Source organism: Artemia sp. Qi Xiang Cuo, chromosome 3 (assembly GCF_049724085.1).
Source record: "Artemia sp. Qi Xiang Cuo chromosome 3, ASM4972408v1, whole genome shotgun sequence".
Lineage (NCBI taxonomy): Eukaryota > Metazoa > Arthropoda > Branchiopoda > Anostraca > Artemiidae > Artemia > Artemia sp. Qi Xiang Cuo.
This window is the reverse complement of record NC_142796.1, coordinates 73179227-73199252: the sequence shown is the minus strand read 5'-3', so window position 1 is coordinate 73199252 and position 20026 is coordinate 73179227. Positions and strand designations below refer to the sequence as shown.

Here is a 20026-nt window from a genome sequence, read left to right as displayed (position 1 = left end):
TTCAACTCTAACAAAAACTGAAAGCTAAGACTCGAAACTAAAACTTTAAACTCTTAACTAAAACTAAACTAAACTAGAACTTCAACAAAAACTCTAAGCTAAGACTCTAAGCTAAAAATTCTACACTCTTAACTAAAACTAAAATAAACTAGAACTCTAACAAAAACTCTAATCTAAGACTATAAGCTCTTAACTAAAACTAAACTAAACTAGAACTCTAACAAAAACTATAAGCTAAGACTCTAAGCTAAGACTCTAAACTCTTAACTAAAACTAAACTAAACAAGAACTCTAATTAAAAATCTAAAATAAGGCTATAAGCTAAAACTCTAAACTCTTAACTAAAACTAAACTAAACTATAAATCTAACTGAAACTAAAAGGTAAAACATCAATCTCTTAACTAAAAGCTAAAACAAACTAGAACTCTAACGAAAAATATAAGACAATACTATAAGGTAAAACTATAAAATCATAAATAAAACTAAACTAAACTATAACTCTAAAAAAAATTTGAATAATTTCGAAGTAAAAAAAAAAAAAATTGTTAAAAAAAATAGTGTGTTTTCATTAAAAAAATATTGAATTAGAACCATCAGTCCTCATCAATAGGATTATGGGTATTGTCAAAAAAATCTGAAAAAACCTTGGGATTTTCACGAACCGTCTTATAACCCCATGTAGATCACCCATTTTTGCCGTTATAAGCCTCCCACAAACAAAAATTTCCCTCCTACGTGCCTGGTGATGTCAAACCTACACTCCTACATTTCTTCATCTTAATTGACTTTAGAAATATCATGAAAAATATACGAGCCAATCAGGTGTTACAATCCTTTTGTTTGTCTGAGTTTAGCATCCGATTTTTTAATTATCACCGACGCATTTCTAACAAACTACTCTCAAGTTAAGGCAGATAAACTCATGTAGTTCACCCATTTTTGCCTTTTTAAGCCCCCCCACTGTGTGCTTGTCATCTCTCTCTATGTGTGTCGTCTCTGTGTGTTTTTCGTCTCTGTGTGTGTGTGTCGTCTCTATGTGTAAGTCGTCACTTTGAGTGTGTCGTCTCTGTGTGTGTGTGTCGTATCTCTATGTGTGTCGTCTCTGTGTGTTTGTCGTCTCTGTGTGTGTGTCGTCTCTATGTGTAAGTCGTCACTTTGAGTGTGTCGTCTCTGTGTGTGTGTGTGTCGTCTCTGTGTGGATGTTGTCTCTGTGTGTGTGTGTGTGTGTGTTGTCTCTATGTGTGTTTCGTATCTGTGTGTGTGACGTCTCTTTGTGTGTGTCGTCTCTATGTGTGTTTTGTCATTTCTGTGTGTGTGTCTCATCTCTCTGTGTGTGTTGACTCTGTGTGTCTGTATCGTCTCTGTGCATGTGTCGTCTCTATGTGTCGTGTCTGTGTGTTTGTCCTCTCTGTGTGTGATTCGTCTCTTTGTGTCTGTCGTCTCTGTGTGTTTGTCGTCTCTGTGTGTGTGTCGTCTCTATGTCTAAGTCGTCACTTTGAGTGTGTCGTCTCTGTGTGTGTGTCGTCTCTCTCTGTGTGTCGTATCTGTGTGTTTGTCGTCTCTGTGTGTATGTCGTCTCTATGTGTAAGTCGTCTCTTTGTGTGTATAGTCTCTGTGTGTGTGACGTCTCTGTGTGTGTCGTTTGTCTGTGGATGTTTTCTCCGTGTGTGTGTGTGTTGTCTCTATGTGTGTGTTGTCTCTATGTGTTTTTCGTATCTGTGTGTGTGTGACGTCTCTTTGTGTGTGTCGTCTCTATGTGTTTTTGTTAGTTCTGTGTGTGTTTCTGGTCTCTGCGTGTGTGTGGACGCTGTATGTGTGTATCGTCTCTGTCTATGTGTAGTCTCTATGTGTCGTTTCTGTGTGTTTGTCCTCTCTGTGTGTGTGATTCATCTCTTTGTGTCTGTCGTCTCTGTGTGTTTTTTAAAATTGTTGGGTCACCTGCCGGAGACTCTGGGAGGTTGGGCGCCCCCAAATATTATCCCAAATTCCTCTCTCAATTTAGCACTTGTTCACGGATGCCAAGCGTCTCCAATCACTTTCCCAATAGTATCTATTCATTGTCTCAGCTCAGTTTAGAAAATCTGAGCCAATTTCCACTTTTTCAAATTTAGGGTCACTTGCCTGAGACTCTGGGCAGGTGAGGTGGGCACCTCCAAAAATTTGTCCCAACTTCCAGTCTCGCCTTAGAACTTATTCACGGATACCTAAAACCGTCAACGGTTAGACTGTTGCCCCTAGCGGTAACCATGCCATGCTCTACACACATACCAGCAATATATTTTTTGTTTTTTTTTCCGTTTTCACAATGGGGTCCCAATCGAGCTCATGTCCATCGCTTAGCATTCAGGTCTTGACAAATAAAGCCCAGATAGTCGGACCCCAACGCTCCAATCTGAACACTGACTAAGACCCCAATTCTGAGTTAGTGAATTTCAACAATTCAGGCTGGTGGACTAAGACCCCAATTCTGAGCTAGTGAATTTCCACCATTCAGGCTGGTCGACTGAAACCCCAATCCTGAGCTAGTGAATTTCCACCTTTCAGGCTGGTGGACTAAGACCCCACTACTGAGCTAGTGTATTTCGAACATTCAGTCTGATGGACTAACACCCCAATTATGAGCGAGAGAATGTTAACCCTAAAGGCGTGGCGTCTGGGACCACCCGTTTTATAGATCTGATTTACCAAATTCAGTAGGGGTGACTATGACCACACGTCGAAGCTCTAGGAGTTACATCCTTCATGCTGGTTGACTGAGACCCACAATATGGGCTCAAAGATTTAAACCAGTCTAGCTCTTTGAGTTTTCATTCCCAATTAAATTAAAAAAAATAAGTATTTTCAACTAGAAATAAGGAGTATCGTTAAAAGCTAAGACGAATGGAAATTATCCCGTATATGAAGTTAGCTACCCCCTCCGAAATACCTTGTTCTTTATGTTAGACTTTGACTTTTCATTCCCAATTAAATTAAAAAATAAGCATTTTCAACTAGAAATAAGAAGCATCGTTAAAAACTAAGACGAATGGAAATTATCCCGTATATGAAGTTAGCTACCCCCTCCAAAATATCTTGTTCTTTATGTCAGAGTTTGACTTTTCATTCCTAATTAAATTAAAAAATAAGCCTTTTCAACTAGAAATAAGGAGCATCGTTAAAAAAAACTAAGACGGATGGAAATTATCTTCGATTCTGAGCATTTTTGTTTCCCCTCCAAAATTGACCCCACCTCCCCTGCCCTCAGATACGGGGGAAGGAAGGGACCTCTGAGACTTGCCCTTGAGGCAGATCCCATTTACTTTCGATTCTGAGCATTTTTTGTTTTCCCTCCAAAATTGACCCCCCCTCCCCTGCCCTCAGATATGGAGGAAGGAGGGGCCGCTGAGCCTTCCCCGTGAGGCAGATCACGTTTATTTTCGTTTCTGAGTATTTTTGGTTTTCCCTCCAAAATTGACCCCCCCCCCTCCCCTGCTCTCAGAAATGGGGGAACGAAGGGCCTCTGAGCCTTCTCCTTGAGGCAGATCCCATTTATTTTCGATTCTGAGTATTTTTGGTTTTCCCTCCAAAATTGGCCCCCCTCCCCTGCTCTCAAAAATGGGGGAACGAAGGGCCTCTGAGCCTTCCCCTTGAGGCAGATCCCATTTATTTTCGATTCTGAGCATTTTTGGTTTTCCCTCCAAAATTGAGCCCCCCTCCCCTGCCCTCAGAAATGGGGGGACGAAGGGCCTCTGAGCCGTGCCCTTGAGGCAGATCGCGTTTATTTTAGATTCTGAGTATTTTTGGTTTTCCCTACAAAATTGACCCCCCCTCCCCTGCCCTCAGAAATGGAGGAAGGATGGGCCTCTGAGCCTTGCCCTTGAGGCAGATCCCATTTATTTTCGATTATGAGTATTTTTGTTTTTCCCTCCAAAAAAGACCCCCCCCCCTCCCCTGCTCTCAGAAATTGGGGAACGAAGGGCCTCTGAGCCTTGCCCTTGAGGCAGATCCCATTTATGTTCGATTCTGAGTATTTTTGGTTTTCCCTCAAAAATTGACCCCCCCACCCCTGCCCTCAGAAATGGGGAACGAAGGGCCTCTGAGCCTTGCCCTTGAGGCAGATCCCGTTTATTTTCGATTCTGAGTATTTTTGGTTTTCCCTCCAAAATTGACCCCCCCTCTGCCCTTAGAAATGGGGGAACGAAGGGCCTCTGAGCCTTCCCCTTGAGGCAGATCCCATTTATTTTCGATTCTGAGTATTTTTTATTTTCCCTCCAAAATTGACAACACATTGAAGTATTTGCAAATTGGGTGTTTTACAGCTTTCCCTAAAAAACCATTCCTAAATACGCAATTTGACTATCTTTTTTGCAATGTTTAATAACAGGTGGGGAATCCCCGCTCGTAATTGCTAATCACCTTAACCCTTTTTCTCCATCGTCAAGTACATGCTCCAAAAATATTTTATTCAAAGATTTCATGTTAAAAAATTATCCTATCACTAATTACCCCATTTTTGCAAATGTCAATCAACACCAAGGAACGTAATTTCCCCGAACACATCAAACTGTTTCCAAGGCAGGCTATCTTTTTAAAATGTTCACGCGTAAGTCTAATGTCTCAGGCATGGCTTTTCCTTGCGCAATTCCAATGTACCGTTCATATTGTATACACTTTTGACCATGGGTTTTTCTTGCGCAATTCAATGTATTTTTTCATTTATTTTTAGAATCTTATACAAGCTTACTACTGGGGTTGTGTCGACAAAAGAATTTTTTTTATCTGACCTTTGAACTATTTTTAATGAAATGGTTATTATAAAAATTTATCGGATGGGCTTGGGGAAAAAAGGGTGTGTGGGGGGGGGATAGTTGCCCTCGGATAAATTGATCGGAGAGCTTCCACCCCACCCTATTTTTTCCCGAAATGCATCCAATCTAAATTTTAAGACAGACATTTAATTTAAAACAGTTCAAAGATTAAATAACTATACCATAGTTAAATTTCTATGGTTCATAACCCTCAGCCTCTGGTGCAAGGGCTGTAAGTTATACAAGTTGCCTATTGTTAACTTATACGTTTTTATCAAGAAAATATGGCATGTTTGATCCTATAAATAAAAAAAAGCATGGAGCATTAAGGTCAAACCTTAGGGAAATGTCAAGAAGAATGCCAAAAACTATCAAAAAACATTTTTCCTTTGTTGGTTGTGAAAAGGAAATGTCAGCAATATTTACAATGGCTGATGGTATCAGCCGTCACATTGTTTGGAAAATATCTAGGAGCATCTTCAACTAAATCAAGAGGTACAATATGCATCCAGTTTTAAAAGACGTTGTATCTGCAATGTGTCGAGAACAGCTAAGGGTATAAACCTGAAGATATGAAGTTAAAACTTTCAGGGCAAGTTGAAGGAATGTTGAAAAAAAAGGCTGGAGTGCAACCAGACCCCTCTCATGTCCTTTTTAGTTGCAATTTCCTCAAGGACATCTGATCAAAATTCGTTATCTAGATTCACAAAGGTCAAATATTTTCAACACATATGTTTATTACTTAACGTCCAAAAGATCTAATTCATCTGAAAAACAGATTAATAAATCAGCTTTAATGGTTTGTGACATTGGATCTTCTTTTTCTTTTGCAAAAATAAAACAAAGCTTTTTCGTGAATACTTTTGACAGGCGTTTAAATCATGAACTTACGAAACAAACAATTTCAACAAGGTTGAACATGTAAAATTCTAACTTGTGTTTTACCCAATAATATTGCCTACTATTTTTGGAGAACTGAAAATATCAGTTCAGTGGTTCAGTTGCACGGTGGTACAGTTACAAGAGAGTTCAGTTGCGCAGTGGTTCAGTTTCACGATGGTTTAGTTGAAATGTAGTTCAGTTTTACGGTGGTTCAGTTACACGGTGGTTCAGTTTCACTGTGGCTCAGTTTCACGGTGGTTCAGTTGCACAGTGGTTCAGTTGCACGGTGGTTCAGTTGTACGGTGGTTCAGTTGCACGAGGGTTCAGTTACACGGGGGTTTAGTTACATGGGGTTTTAGTTACAGGGGGGTTCAGTTAAATGGGGTTGATTTGCGCGGGGGCTTAGTTGCACATGGGTTTAGTTAACTGGGTTTGAGTTACCCGACGGCTTAGTTTCACGAATGTTTAGTTGTACAGGGGTTCAATTATTAGGGGGGTTCAGTTGCACGGTGGTTCAGTTACACGGGGGTTCAGTGACAAGGGTTTAATTGCTTGTGGTTCAGTTACACGGTGGTTCAGTTACACGCACATTGCGTCCATCAGCTTTGGTTAGAATACAAATTACAAAGAAAGATGGTACAGTCCTAACAATAACAGTAGGCCTAGTGCCTTCTCTTGCAGTAGATGTTCTTGTAGGGGGAGAAATTAGAGAAACTGGGAGTATATTATTCTTAGAGGAAAATTCCATAACAGTGGGGCCGGGTGTGGCATTCCGTAGTAAAATGGGGGAGATGGAATTGACCAGGTCATCCTTGCTAAAAAATAAAACATGAAAAATTCTGCTCCCGAATTAAAGTATTTCTGACATTCGTAATGCCACAAAGGGGCCAGCTGTGACTAAGCTACCGAGCACAGCTTTTCCAAACTAAGTCCCTGGGACATACTTTCTCACTATCAGTCATTACACATTCCCCAAAGCCTTTGCCCTGTAGCCCATATTCCATTCTTACACTGTCTGGTTACCGAAATCAATTCCCTCCATGATTGTCGAATGGGGTCTGGCCCAGAAGATGTTACTTGATTTATCATTGCAATTGTTCCCTATTTCCCTATGCTCAAATCCTCCCCGCAACACTTCGTATTTCTTAGCACGATTAATTTCAACTGTTCCATGGGGAAAGTCTTGTATTAATTCTGGTGTGGAATGATATCCACCGCTTGAGGTTAATAGGCTAGTTTAGCCAGTCGGTCTTTAAGCCTGACATCGTCTCATATGCTAAAACACTCGAATGTAATTTTTATAAAATATAAACTACAAGAGAGTGAGAATATTCCTTATTCAATCGTGCTGCAAGGCCCTGGTAAGCGATGACCCAGAACTCATATATGTTTTTCGATTTGGTTGGTGAGTTTTTGGACATATGAACTCCTCTTAAGCTAAGCTTGACAATTTCATTACTATGTTGGCACGATTATTATCCATTAACCTAGCGGATTCCCTTCCCCAAAATCCCAAGCATGAATGAGATGGCTATACAGCCAACGACTCCAGTAGTTTTATAGACACATTGAATGGCATCGGGTATTGGGAAAAGCTAATGGAAGTTGCAGCAGGGACATATGTCTAAGATGAAAGGCAGATAAATTTATTTGAGATTTTGATGTTCATGGTTTTGTTTGGTGTGTTGTATTACCGTGTCAAATTCTGATCGGTGGCGTGCGATGGCGGACATTTCTCATAGGGAGAAGTTGTTGGGTTTCTGGCACTAACTATCCGATAAATGACATTTTCATAAGTCTGATAGTACTCCCTCTTTAAATTATTGCTTCACCCTTGTGCTGGCTATTAATTAAATATCTTTTTGTCCTTTTTTTTATCTCCTCTTAATGTTTCTTTTTGACCGAGAACTGCTAATGGTTTGGGAAGAATTCACTAATTAGCTAAGTGTCAAAGATCTAGGCCGACTATGAGTCATCGCGATGGCTAGAGAGAATATTTTCAACCATCTAAAAAGGAGTGGTCACAGGAGAGCCTACCTTTTATTTATATGGCAAAGTAACCTACGCGCAACCAACGGCGTCGCTATGGTTCACAAACCCCTGGCTAGTTTGTCGTGTATTTTTATATTTTGTGCATTTTAATTCAGTTCTGTTCTTTAAAGAGAAGACATAATAGTTAGTTTCTCGGATTTTTTAATGTGCCTATATTTTAGGTTTTTCTTCTGGGCTGGAGGGTCTTCAAAGTTTGAAATAAGTCTTTTATAAGAGGGTACTCCTACGCTATTGAGATATGTTTTTCGACAGAAGATATCTGGTGATAGGATTCTAAGGATTGAGCCAGTTCCATCGAGCATGAATAAGACTTCGGTTAAGAGATACTGGAAGGTCGTCCCATCCAATTGAGCTTTGGGATCTGAAGTGACGCGTTAATAGAGACGTTCATGGGAGTTTTATCTGAGAGAGGTCTCTTTTTCTAGAGAGGATCCGATAGGTTCGAAGGTTCGAATAGGTTCGAAACCGCGCAAGTAGAGTTCATTTATGTTGTGTAAAAGAGTATATTTAAGAGTGTAAAAGAGGAGCATCAATAGGGCTCTGAACCCCTCCTTCAGCCTCTAATAGAAAACTAACTATTTGGAAAGATCTCAAAAGTTATATTTTTAAATGACCATACATTGTTCTTCCCAGTTTTCGGATTTTTCTCGTTTTTTTCTAGTTGGGCTTACTTGAAGAAAGACGCAGAAGTTATAATTGGAGACACTGTCAAGCTACGCGCTAAAGATATATTGGAATTTTGTATTTGTTGCTGCTTTTTTGTTTTTCATTTTAAAAATATCGAGGAATTAATTGACCATTTTCATAAAAGAAACCTTTCTAGATTTTTCTGCATTGAATGAGTACACAACTCCTTGAAACTTTAGAAAGAAAACTTTAGAGAGAAAAAAAGCTCGTTAGTCTGAGGACTCAACAACCACATAAAATTTTTTCAACTTTCAATCATTTTCGCAATCTGTTTTTTTAAAACTCAATGTTCACTTTTTCATTATGTCTAAATTTTAGCCTCCTTCCCCATACCATGTGTTTCTGAGGATTTCATGCTCCTTCTTACAAATATTCTTACAACCTTCATACTTGGACACAAGCTAAGCAACCATTGAAAATAATTGAATTTTTAAATCAAACAAGATAAATCCAAGTAGATACGTTTAATAGATCTATGGTATTACTCTGCCCTGCGACGCAGATTCCTATAGAAGGGGACACTAGTCTCTCACCTTTTTTAGCGTAACTAGATTCACATGCAAGGCTAGTTCTGTCTTAAGCTTATCTGGAAGGACGCGTAAGGCAGAGTTGATGTCACCACCTCCTTGAATTCTGCCTCTAAAAAAAAAAAAAAAAAAAAAAAAAAATTAGTGATGATAATGAAGATATTTTAGACAACTGGAAATGTCACTGCCGTGAATGCTCTTCTGTACTTTTTTTACTTGACTGACCTTACCCGAATTTTTTGTAGAGACATTCGAAAAAATCTTTAAATTAATATATCCTGGCTCTTAGAGTCGAAAATCAAACTAACGTTGTATTTTCTGTAAATAAGCACCTAATTCAAATACAGATATAGCAAATTATGATGAAAAAATTATCGAAAGTTATGTTCCAGAAAACTACCAAATGCTATCCTTGATTAAATACGGAATTAGTGAAAGAAGAGCAACATGTTTAAGCTAAAGTATTCACTTATGACTAAAAAATAATACCTAGCAAATTACTTCTTCAATTTAGCCTTAAATAAAGCCGTAAAAAGAATTCTTATATTTAAATTAAACAAAAAGCCATTTTCGCACTTGAAAGTAAAGACCGATATTTAAACTTGTACAAAACAGAAATTCTTCCATAAATGAGAGTTTTACTGTACTTACGAAATAGTATCCCTACTCAACGGCGGTCTTTAATTTTTGTCATTTGGCAATCATATTGCATTTAAGCAGTCATTCTCACAGAGTATGAAAAATATCCAAACTTTAGTACAAAGATATATATATATATATATATATATATATATATATATATATATATATATATATATATATATATATATATATATATATGTATATATGTATATATGTATATATACATATATATATATATATATATATATATATATATATATATATATATATATATATATATATATAAATATATATATATATATATATATATATATATATATATATATATATATATATATATATATATATATATATATATATATATATATATATATATATATATATATTCTTCCTAATGAAGGAACATCAGGATTAAACCTGATATCATTTGAACATTCACTCACTTCTTAAAGAAAATGAGACAGATTCACATTTTATAGATACTACCTATATGGCTCTCACGCATGTTGAATTTCATCGCATAATCTTCGTCAAAATCATACCCTTCTTTGGTGGAAATGGTTTAATTGGTATTTTTAAAGATAATGTAAGTTTTTGTGTGCTTGCAGGTCTTATTATGTATATATACATATATATAAATATATATATATATATATATAATATATATATATATATATATATATATATATATATATATATATATATATATATATATATATATATATTCTTCCTAATGAAGGAACATCAGGATTAAACCTGATATCATTTGAACATTCACTCACTTCTTAAAGAAAATGAGACAGTTCACATTTTATAGATACTACCTATATGGCTCTCACGCATGTTGAATTTCATCGCATAATCTTCGTCAAAATCATACCCTTCTTTGGTGGAAATGGTTTAATTGGTATTTTTAAAGATAATGTAAGTTTTTGTGTGCTTGCAGGTCTTATTATGTATATATACATATATATATATATATATATATATATATATATATATATATATATATATATATATATATATATATATATAAATATAAATATATATATATATATATATATATATATATATATATATATATATATATATATATATATATATATATATATATATATATATATATATATATATATATATATATATATATATATATATATATATATATATATATATATATATATATATATATATATATATTTATTCTTCCTAATGAAGGAACATCAGGATTAAACCTGATATCATTTGAACATTCATCTCACTTCTTAAAGAAAATGAGACAGTTCACATTTTATAGATACTACCTATATGGCTCTCACGCATGTTGAATTTCATCGCATAATCTTCGTCAGAATCATACCCTTCTTTGGTGGAAATGGTTTAATTGGTATTTTTAAAGATAATGTAAGTTTTTGTGTGCTTGCAGGTCTTAAAGAACAACTTTAAAAAAATTGTCTATTTTGAATATTTAGGATCAACATACATAATAGGTTTTGCATAATTTTCACTTTACTGAAAAAAGTATAAATGAATGTGCATTGTCAGTTTAATATACATATACTGATATTTGGTAATCAAAATGTTAATATTATTTGATCTATTAAAGTTATAAAAGTAAAAACATTTATATTATTTTCAGTAAAGTGCCAATTATGTTCTGGACTTGGGAAGGCATAGGGGTTTTGAGCCTAACTCATGTTAATTTCTGCTGGCTTTGAGATTGACTCGGTTATTTATTTTACTGTCTGTTTGATTTGGGTTTTATTTATTCATCAATTCTTATATATGGTACTTTAATGATTGGTACAATAGTTAGTTTTATTTTTGCTCATTTTTTGTTTAATGGAGTTCTTTAATTTTCTTTGAAAAACTTATTTTGTGGAAAAAGTTTTTTTAATTAATATTACTAAACATTATATGAAATCCCGCCTTTTCTTTAGGTAAAACAATCCTAAGGATGAAACATGAAGAAGTATTACTTAGAGTCTAAAGGTTAACTGAAGTCTTTATTTTCAAGACTTACATCAATTATTTGAAGAACTAGAAATGGAAGGAAGAAAAATAACCTTTATCACAGATCTTTTTTAAGCTTCGTAAAAATAGCACTTCTTCGTCACTCGGACCAGTAAAAATGAAGCCCTCCATTTTCTAAGTGATTGGGGAAACCCTATAAGGAGTAAACGAGCTGAGCTCAAATAATAGGAACTAGGATCATAAGAACAAAAAATATATTCAATGCAAACTTACTAAATATATATTATAGCACTGGGAGCCCGGTGGCGAATCTGTCGGCACTCGGCCGGCACGCGGCAGGTTTTCTACATGTGGATTCTCATTGTCGCTTGTCTTCTAACTGCAGACATTTTGAGACAATTTTCTCTCTTTTTAAATTGCGGTCTTTTTAAAGATTAAATAAAAAAAACAAGATTTTTTAACTGAAAGTAAGGAGCGATATTAAAACTTAAAACAAACCGAAATTATTTCGTATATGAAAGAGGCTGTCCCCTCCTCAACGCCTTGCTGTTTACGCTAAATTTTTTTATTGTTTTAAAAAATAGAGTTTTGATAAAATGTCAAACTTTAGCGTAAAGAGCGAGGCGTTGAGAAGGGGACAGCCCCTTTCATATACGGAATAATTTCTGTTTAAGTTTTAATATCGCTCCTTACTTTCAGTTAAAAAAACTAGTTTTTTATTTAATTTCTGAACGTTTTTGAATTAATGCAGGTTTTGATTTTGCCTCACCGTAAATGAATAATTAAAACGAAATTTGCATATTAATTGTACTTTTTTTCGGCTAACTGACTTTCTCGAAAGTTGTTTAATTGTATTTATGAACTTTTTATTAGTAATAAATATACGTAACTTACGAATTAACTTACGTAACGAACTTCTATATTCGTATATTTTCATTACGTATATTAAGGGGTTCACCCCCCTACTGTGTTGAACAAAATGGCAATCTATAATTTTTGATTGGGTGACTTTGGGGAAAAAATGAGCGTGGGAGGGGGCCTAGTTGCCCTCCATTTATTTTGGTCAATTAAAAAGGGAACTAGAACTTATAATTTCCATTCGAATGAGGCCTCTTGCTATATTCTAGCACCACTGGGTCAATACGATCACCCCTGGAAAAAAACAACAACAAATAAACACGCATCCGTGGTCTTTCTTCTAGCAAAAAAAAAAATATAAAATTCCACATTTTTGCAGATAGGAGCTTGAAACCTCTACAGTAGGGCTCTCTGATACGCTGAGTCTGATGGTAGGATTTTCATTAGGGTTCTAATACTTTTAGGGAGTGTTTCCCCCTTTTTTCAAAAATAAGGCACATTTTCTCAGGCACGTAACTATGATGGGTAAGACTAAACTTGATAAAACTTATATATTTGAAATTCGCATAAAAATTGGATTATTTTGATGTATCTATTGGTATCAAAATTCCGTTATTTAGAGTTTCGGTTACTATTGAGCCAGGTCGCTCCTTACTTACAGTTCGTTACCACGAACTGTTTGATATTTGATTATTAAAGCAAGTCCGATTTCTAACAACAATATCTACCAAGCTTCAAACTTTTGGTTTTCTTTTTCAAGGTTTTAGAATTGTTGTAATCCATTGCTAAAATATATACAAATATTTTCGCAATTACCAGTTTTTTGCTCCTTATGCAATTTAATGTCTTTTCATACTGTATCTTTTCAAACATATTTGATTATTAAAGCAAGTCCCATTTCTAACAACTATTTCTACTAAGCTTCAAAATTTTGGTTTTCTTTTCTAAGGTTTTTGAATTGATCTAATCCCTTGTTAAAATATATACAAATATTTTTCGAATTACCAATTTTTTGCTCTTTACGCAATTTAATGTCCTTTTATACTATTTTCTGTTCAAAGATATTTGATCATTTAAGCCAGTCTGATTTCTTACAAATTTCTGATTTATTGAAAAGAATTGTTAAAATAAACACAAATATTTTTGCAATTATCAGTTGTTTGCTCTTTAAGCAATTTAATGTCGTTTCATACTGTGTCTTTTCAAAGATATTTGATTATTGAATCAAGTCCGATTTCTAACAACGATATCTACTAAGCTTCAAACTTTTGGTTTTCTTTTTTAATGTTTTTGAATTGTTGTAATCTCTTGTTAAAATATATAAGCTAGTCTGATTTCTAACAACGATATGCACTAAGCTTCAAACTTTTGGTTTTCTTTTTTTAAGGTTTAGAAGTATTGTAATCCCTTGTCAAAATAAAGAATTATCATTTATAATAATTGCAACTTTTCGTTTTTGGTTCTTCTTACTGACATTATAAAACTGGTTGGGCTTAAAAAGATTTACTTTTTTAAGGTTTTTGAATTGTTGTAATCCCTTGTTAAACTATAGACAAATAATTTTGTAATTACCAGATTTTGTTCTTTACGCAATTTAATGTCTTTTTACTGCTGTTTTTTTTTAATATTTGATTATTGAAGCTAGTCAGATTTCTAACAGCGATATGTACTAAACTTGAAACTTTTGGTTTTCTTATTTAAGGTTTGTTCCCTGTCAAGGAGGCACACTTTTGCCTCTATAAAGAGGCGACCCACCACAATGTTAAGCGATTTCCGGTCCTAGCGGTCGCAGAGAGACAGCGGGAATCGCATTTTGTAGCCCAAGCTCAAACTAAGAAACGTGCAAAATTTCACCCCCTCCGACTTTATCTTCATGGGTAAAAGTGGGCTGGAAGTTTCGACCCTCCGACCACAGCCCCCCTTTAACGTTGTCTGATTGGGTTGAAATTTAAAAAATAAGTTTTTCTAGGGCCCGGGAGCTTATTCTCGAAATTTCAGCTCAATCCGATCACTCCTTCCCTGTTTTCCAAAAACCAAATATAGCCACTTAAAGTTCAATTTTTTTTTTGTTATCCACGCCTACAGGGCACAGTTGGCAACTGATCCGGTTGAATGAGGACTCATTCGAAGCAGAATTCGACCTGCTAGGGCCTTTTGATCACTCCTTCCCTGTTTTCCAAAAACCAAATATCAAGTTTTGTGGGGATTTGCTTGCGTCAAAAATAGATTCCACTTACTAAAAAACAATTACAATTGTGTCTCTTTAGTAGAGCAGTCAATACTCCTGACTGTCAGGCGGAAGACCCGGGTTCGATTCCCCGTCAGAGGAAATTTTTTATATACTGAATTTAAAGTTTAAAAAAGAAACTCAGTCTCTTTTTTAAATTATTTGAAAAAAATTACGTTTTCTAAAGAGTTAAAGAGGCTGAGTTACAAGGTCGACCCTTAAAACACCCTGTCGAGAAAGAAAAGAATAATACACGATCATCTAACAGTTAGTCAAGCAACAATAAGTAATAAACTGTACAAAAACGTGCAGAAATTATTTGAAAAAAACTACGTTTTCTAAAGAGTTAAAGAGGCTGAGTCACAAGTTCGAACCTTAAAACGTACAGGGATTAGAAGATACAGTTGGGGGGCTGCCGCCCCCCAAATCCCCCGCTTTCGCAGCCTTTAAATAAACAAAATTTTTTAAACTGAAAGTAAGGAGCGACATTAAAACTTAAAACGAACAGAAATTATTCTGTATATGAAAGGGGCTGTGCCCTCCTCAACGCCTCGCTCCTTATGCTAAAGTTTTTATTGTTTAAAAAAAAGAGTTGTAAGAAAGTAAAACTTTAGCGTAAAGAGTGAGACGTTGAAGAGGGTACAACCCCTTTCATACATGTAATAATTTCTGTTCGTTTTAAGTTTTAATGTTGCTGCTTAATTTCAGTGGAAATTTTTTTTTATTTAAAGGCTGCGATCGCGGAGGATGTGGGGGGTGGCAGCCCCCCAACTGTACCTCCTAATCCCTTTGCGTTTTAAGGTTCAAACTTTTGACTCAGCTTCTTTAACTCTATAGAAAACTTAGTTTTTTTCAAATAATATTTTAACAAGGGTGTAATCCCTTGTTAAAATACATACAAACATTTTTGGAATTACCAGTTTTTGCTCTCTACGCAATTTAATGTATTTTCATAATGAGGTCTATTCAAAGTTATTGAATAGATTATTACCGCAAGTCCGATTTCTAACAACGATTTCTACTGAGCTTCAACCTTTTTGATTTCTTTTTAAAGATTTGTGATTTGCTGTAATTCCTTGTCAAAATATATGCAAATATTTTGGCAATTACCAGTTTTTTACTCCTTAAGCAATTTAATGTATACTTTTCCGTGCCTAAAATATTCAAATTTTCCACATAACGATACATTCACTCTTGTGGTTAGGGGTGGGGGATGAGAAAATTAATAAAACTTTTAGTTTTATTTTTAAAAGTTTTGTAATTGTTGTAATCCCTTTTCAAAATATATGCAAAGATTCTTGCAATTAACAGTTTTTTGCTCTTTAAGCAATTTAATATAAACTTGTCCATAAACGGCACGCGACAGACTTTTATATATCAATTCTCACTGTCGCTTATCTTCTAACCGCAGACAATCTGCTGTCTTTTCATACACTTAAAAAAAAAGATTTCCAACAAAATGTTTTGCGGGACTTTAAAAAACAAATAAAAGGTAAAAGAACAAAACTCAATTTTGTTCAAATTGTGACTTGTTTTTCGAATTCCGACAAATTGTTGAAATTATTAAGATTTATTGGCAGGCTTCTATATATCGATTCTCACTGTCACTTGTCTTCAAACAGCAGACAATTTGCTGTCTTTTCATACACTTAAAAAAAATATTTCCAACAAAATGTTTTGCGGGACTTTAAAAAACAAATAAAAAGTAAAAGAACAAAAATCAATTTTGTTGAAATTGTGACTTGTTATTTGAATTCCGACAAATTTGAAATTATTAAGATTTATGTACTTTTCAGTAGAAAAAACGTGATTTTTGATGCAAATAGGTTATATTAATCAACTTCTTTTGGACTTCAACAGTAAATTGAAATTTCTTGAATTTCGTATTAAATTTGACTCTGGGACCATTGAAAGTATTATGTCCATTACGAATTCAATTCTAATATAGGAATTATGACGAAAAAAAGGCGGATGCTAATTGTCTTTTGGGGTTTAAAAAGTTAATATAAATATAAGGAAATATATTTTTACTTTGAAATGAGTTGAATTTATTTGTCTACAAGAATAGGCTTTTTATGTGGATTCCAAGTAACACTGTCATTAAGTTCAATACTACCCATGAAAAGCTAAAAAAGCATCAAAAGCTAAGCCCTGCGAAGATATGCCTGATTTTTGAAAAAGAGAGAAATACCACAAAAAATCAATGAATCTTGATGTAAATTACATCATCTAGTTCAGTATATTAGAAAACTGAATTGTACATGATCAAATATCATAGAACCACATGATTCGGCATAATTGAAAGGTCCAATAACTATGCATCGAAAGATGGAATAACCTCCCAAAACTCCCGAGAAAGCGTTGTTAGTTATGTAATTTGCCTAATATTTACGATTAGCATTTGTTATCGGGAATTATACGAACATTTTTTTTAGATGAATGTTCTGGGAGGGGGGGGGTCTACAGGGAGAGTTCTATGAGGAAGAAAGCTTCCGGCTAAGGGTAAATTATATACAGGGGGGAGGGGGCATTTCCTGGCATGATTTAAAAACGGTCACAAATTAAATTAAAAATTATCAGTTTTTTTCTAGTGAAAAGTAGGGCAGCATTAAAACTGAGAACCAATTGAAACTTTTTGCGTATATAAGGGGGTGCCTTCTTCAACTTTCGCTCTTTAGGCCAAAGTTTGACTTTTTGTCACAATATATATATATATATATATATATATATATTTATATACACATCCAATCAAAATTGTGAGATAGCAATTTTGTTGAGCGTAATTGATTTCCACATAGAAAATATGTTTTTGAGGAGGACACTCCCTCACAACCCTCAGGGCAAGGGTTTTAAGTTATTCCCTAGGGGCATATAAGGTTTTTATTCAAGGCATTGTCGTAGAAATTTCAAAACGGGCTCATTCGATTGGAAATTCAAAGGGCTAGTGCCTTTCTTAATAGTCTAAATTGATTGGAGGGCAACTAGACCCCCGCCCCCCCAAAACCATCATTCCCCCAAACACATCCAATCAAAATTTTGAGATAGGCATTTTGTCAGCGTAGCCGATTTCCAGATAGAAAATATCTTTTAGAGGAGGACACTCCCCCACAACCCTCGGGGCAAGGGTGTTAAGTTATGCCCTGGGGGCATATAATGTTTTTTATAGAAGGCTTTGTCGTAGAAACTTCAAAACAGGCTCATTCGATTGAAAATTCAAAGGGCTAGTGCCCTTTTTAATAGTCGAAAGTGATTGGAGGGCAAATAGCCCCCCCCCCCCACGCCAATTATTCCCCCAAACAAATCCAATCAAAATTTTGAGATTGCCATTTTGTTCAGCGTAGTTGATTTCAAGATAGAAAATATGTTATTGAGGAGGACACTCCCCCACAGCCCTCAGGGCAAGGGTTATAATTTATCCCCTGGGGGCATATAAGGTTTTTATAGAAAGTGTTGTCGTAGAAACTTCAAAAAAGACTCATTAAATTGGAAATTCAAAGGGCTAGTGCCCTTTTTAATAGTCGAAAGGGACTGGAGGGCAAATAGCCCCCCCCCACGCCCATCTTTCCACCAAACACATGCAATCGAAATTGTGGTATAGCCATTTTGTTGAAAGTAGTTGATTTCCAGATAGAAAATAGGTTTTTGAGGTGAACACTCACCCACAACCTTCAGGGCAAGGGTTTTAAGTTATGCCCTGGGGGCATATAAGGCTTTTATAAAAGGTGTTGTCGTAGAAACTTAAAAACAGGCTCATTCAATTGGAAATTCAAAGGGCTAGTGCCCTTATCAATAGTCAAAAGTGATTGGAGGGCAACTAGTCCCCCCCTTCACGCCCATCAGTCCCCCAAACACATCCAATCAAAATTTTGAGATAGGTATTTTGTCAGTGTAGATGATTTCCAGAAAATATCTTTTTGAGGCAACCCTCTGGGCAGAGGGTTTTAAGTTATGCCCTGGGGGCATATAAGGTTTTTATAGAAGACGTTGTCATAGAAACTTCAAAACAGGCTCATTCGATTGTCTAAATTCAAAGGGCTAGTGCCTTTTTTAATATTCGAAAGTGATTGGAGGGCAACTAGCCCCCCCCCATACCCATCTTGCCCCCAAACACATCCAATAAAAATTGTGAGATAGCCATTTTGTTCAGCGTAGTTTATTTCCAGATAGAAAATATGTTTTTGTGAAAGACATCCCCCGAACATCCTCTGTAGAAGGTTTGTAAGTTGTGCCTTGGGGGTATATAAGGTTTGTATAGAAAGTGTTGTCGTAAAAACTTCAAAACGATCTAATTCAATTAGAAATTAAAAGGGATAGTCCCCTTTTTAAAAATTGAAAGTGAGTGCAGGGCAACTAGCCCCCCCTCACCCCCATCATTCCCCTAAACAAATCCAATCAAAATTTTGAGATAGCGATTTTGTTCAGGGTATTTGACTGCCAGATAGAAATTAGGTTTTTGAGGAGGACACTCCCCCGCAACCCGTAGGGTAAGGGATGTAAGTTATGCCCTGGGGGCATATAAGGTTTTTTATAGAAGGCGTTGTCGTAGAAACTTCAAAACAGGCTCATTCAATTGGAAATTCAAAGGGCTAGTGCCCTTTTTAAAAGTCAAAAGTGATTGGAGGGCAACTAGCCCCCCACCCATACCCATCATTCCCCCAAACACATCCAATCAAAATTTTGAGATGGCCATTTTGTTCAGCGTAGTTGATTTCCAGATAGAAAATATGTTTTTGAGGAGGACACTCCCCCAAAACCCTCAGGGCAAAGGTTTTAAGTCATGCCCTGGGGGCATATAAGGATTTTATAGAAGGTATTGTCGTAGAAACTTCAAAACAGGCTCATTCGATTGGGAATTCAAAGAGTCCATTCCCCTTCTGCTAGACAGTAGTGATTGGAGGGTGGCTTGTCCCCCACGCCCATTATTCCCCCAAACACATTCTCACAGAACTGGGCTATATATATTTTATTCAGCACTTGCGGGTTTATTTCCGAAGGGAACATATGTTTCTTAGGAGGACGCTCCCCCACAACCCTCACGGTACGGATGTTAAGTTATGACCTGGGGGCATATAAGGCTTTTATAAGAAGGCGTTGTCGTAGAAAAATCAAAACAGGCTCATTCGATTGGAAATTCAAAGGCCTAGTTCCCTTCTTAATAGTCGAAAGTGATTGGAGGGGAACTACCCCCCCCCACGCCCATCATTCTCCCAAATTCATCCAATTAAATTTTTGAGATAGCCATTTTGTTCAGCGTAGTTGATTTCCGGATAGAAAATATATTTTTGAGGAGGACACTCCCCAGCAACCCTCAGGGCAAGAGTTATATGTTATATCCTCGGGTACATAAGGTTTTTATAGAAGGCGTTGTCATAGAAACTTCAAAAGGGGC

At 35.7% G+C, this 20026-nt stretch overlaps 1 protein-coding gene across 1 annotated transcript in view; it reads right to left on the bottom strand.

Moving 5' to 3' along the window:
• LOC148954504 (uncharacterized) overlaps nucleotides 1–20026 on the bottom strand; it is a 548520-nt gene that overhangs the window by 197957 nt on the left and 330537 nt on the right. The window contains exons 9-10 of the mRNA XM_089086303.1: nucleotides 9438–9511; nucleotides 8943–9048 (exon numbers count right to left, since the gene is read on the bottom strand). Of these exons, the coding sequence (XP_088942429.1) occupies nucleotides 8943–9048; nucleotides 9438–9511 (180 nt within the window). The remainder of the gene's footprint in view (nucleotides 1–8942; nucleotides 9049–9437; nucleotides 9512–20026) is intronic.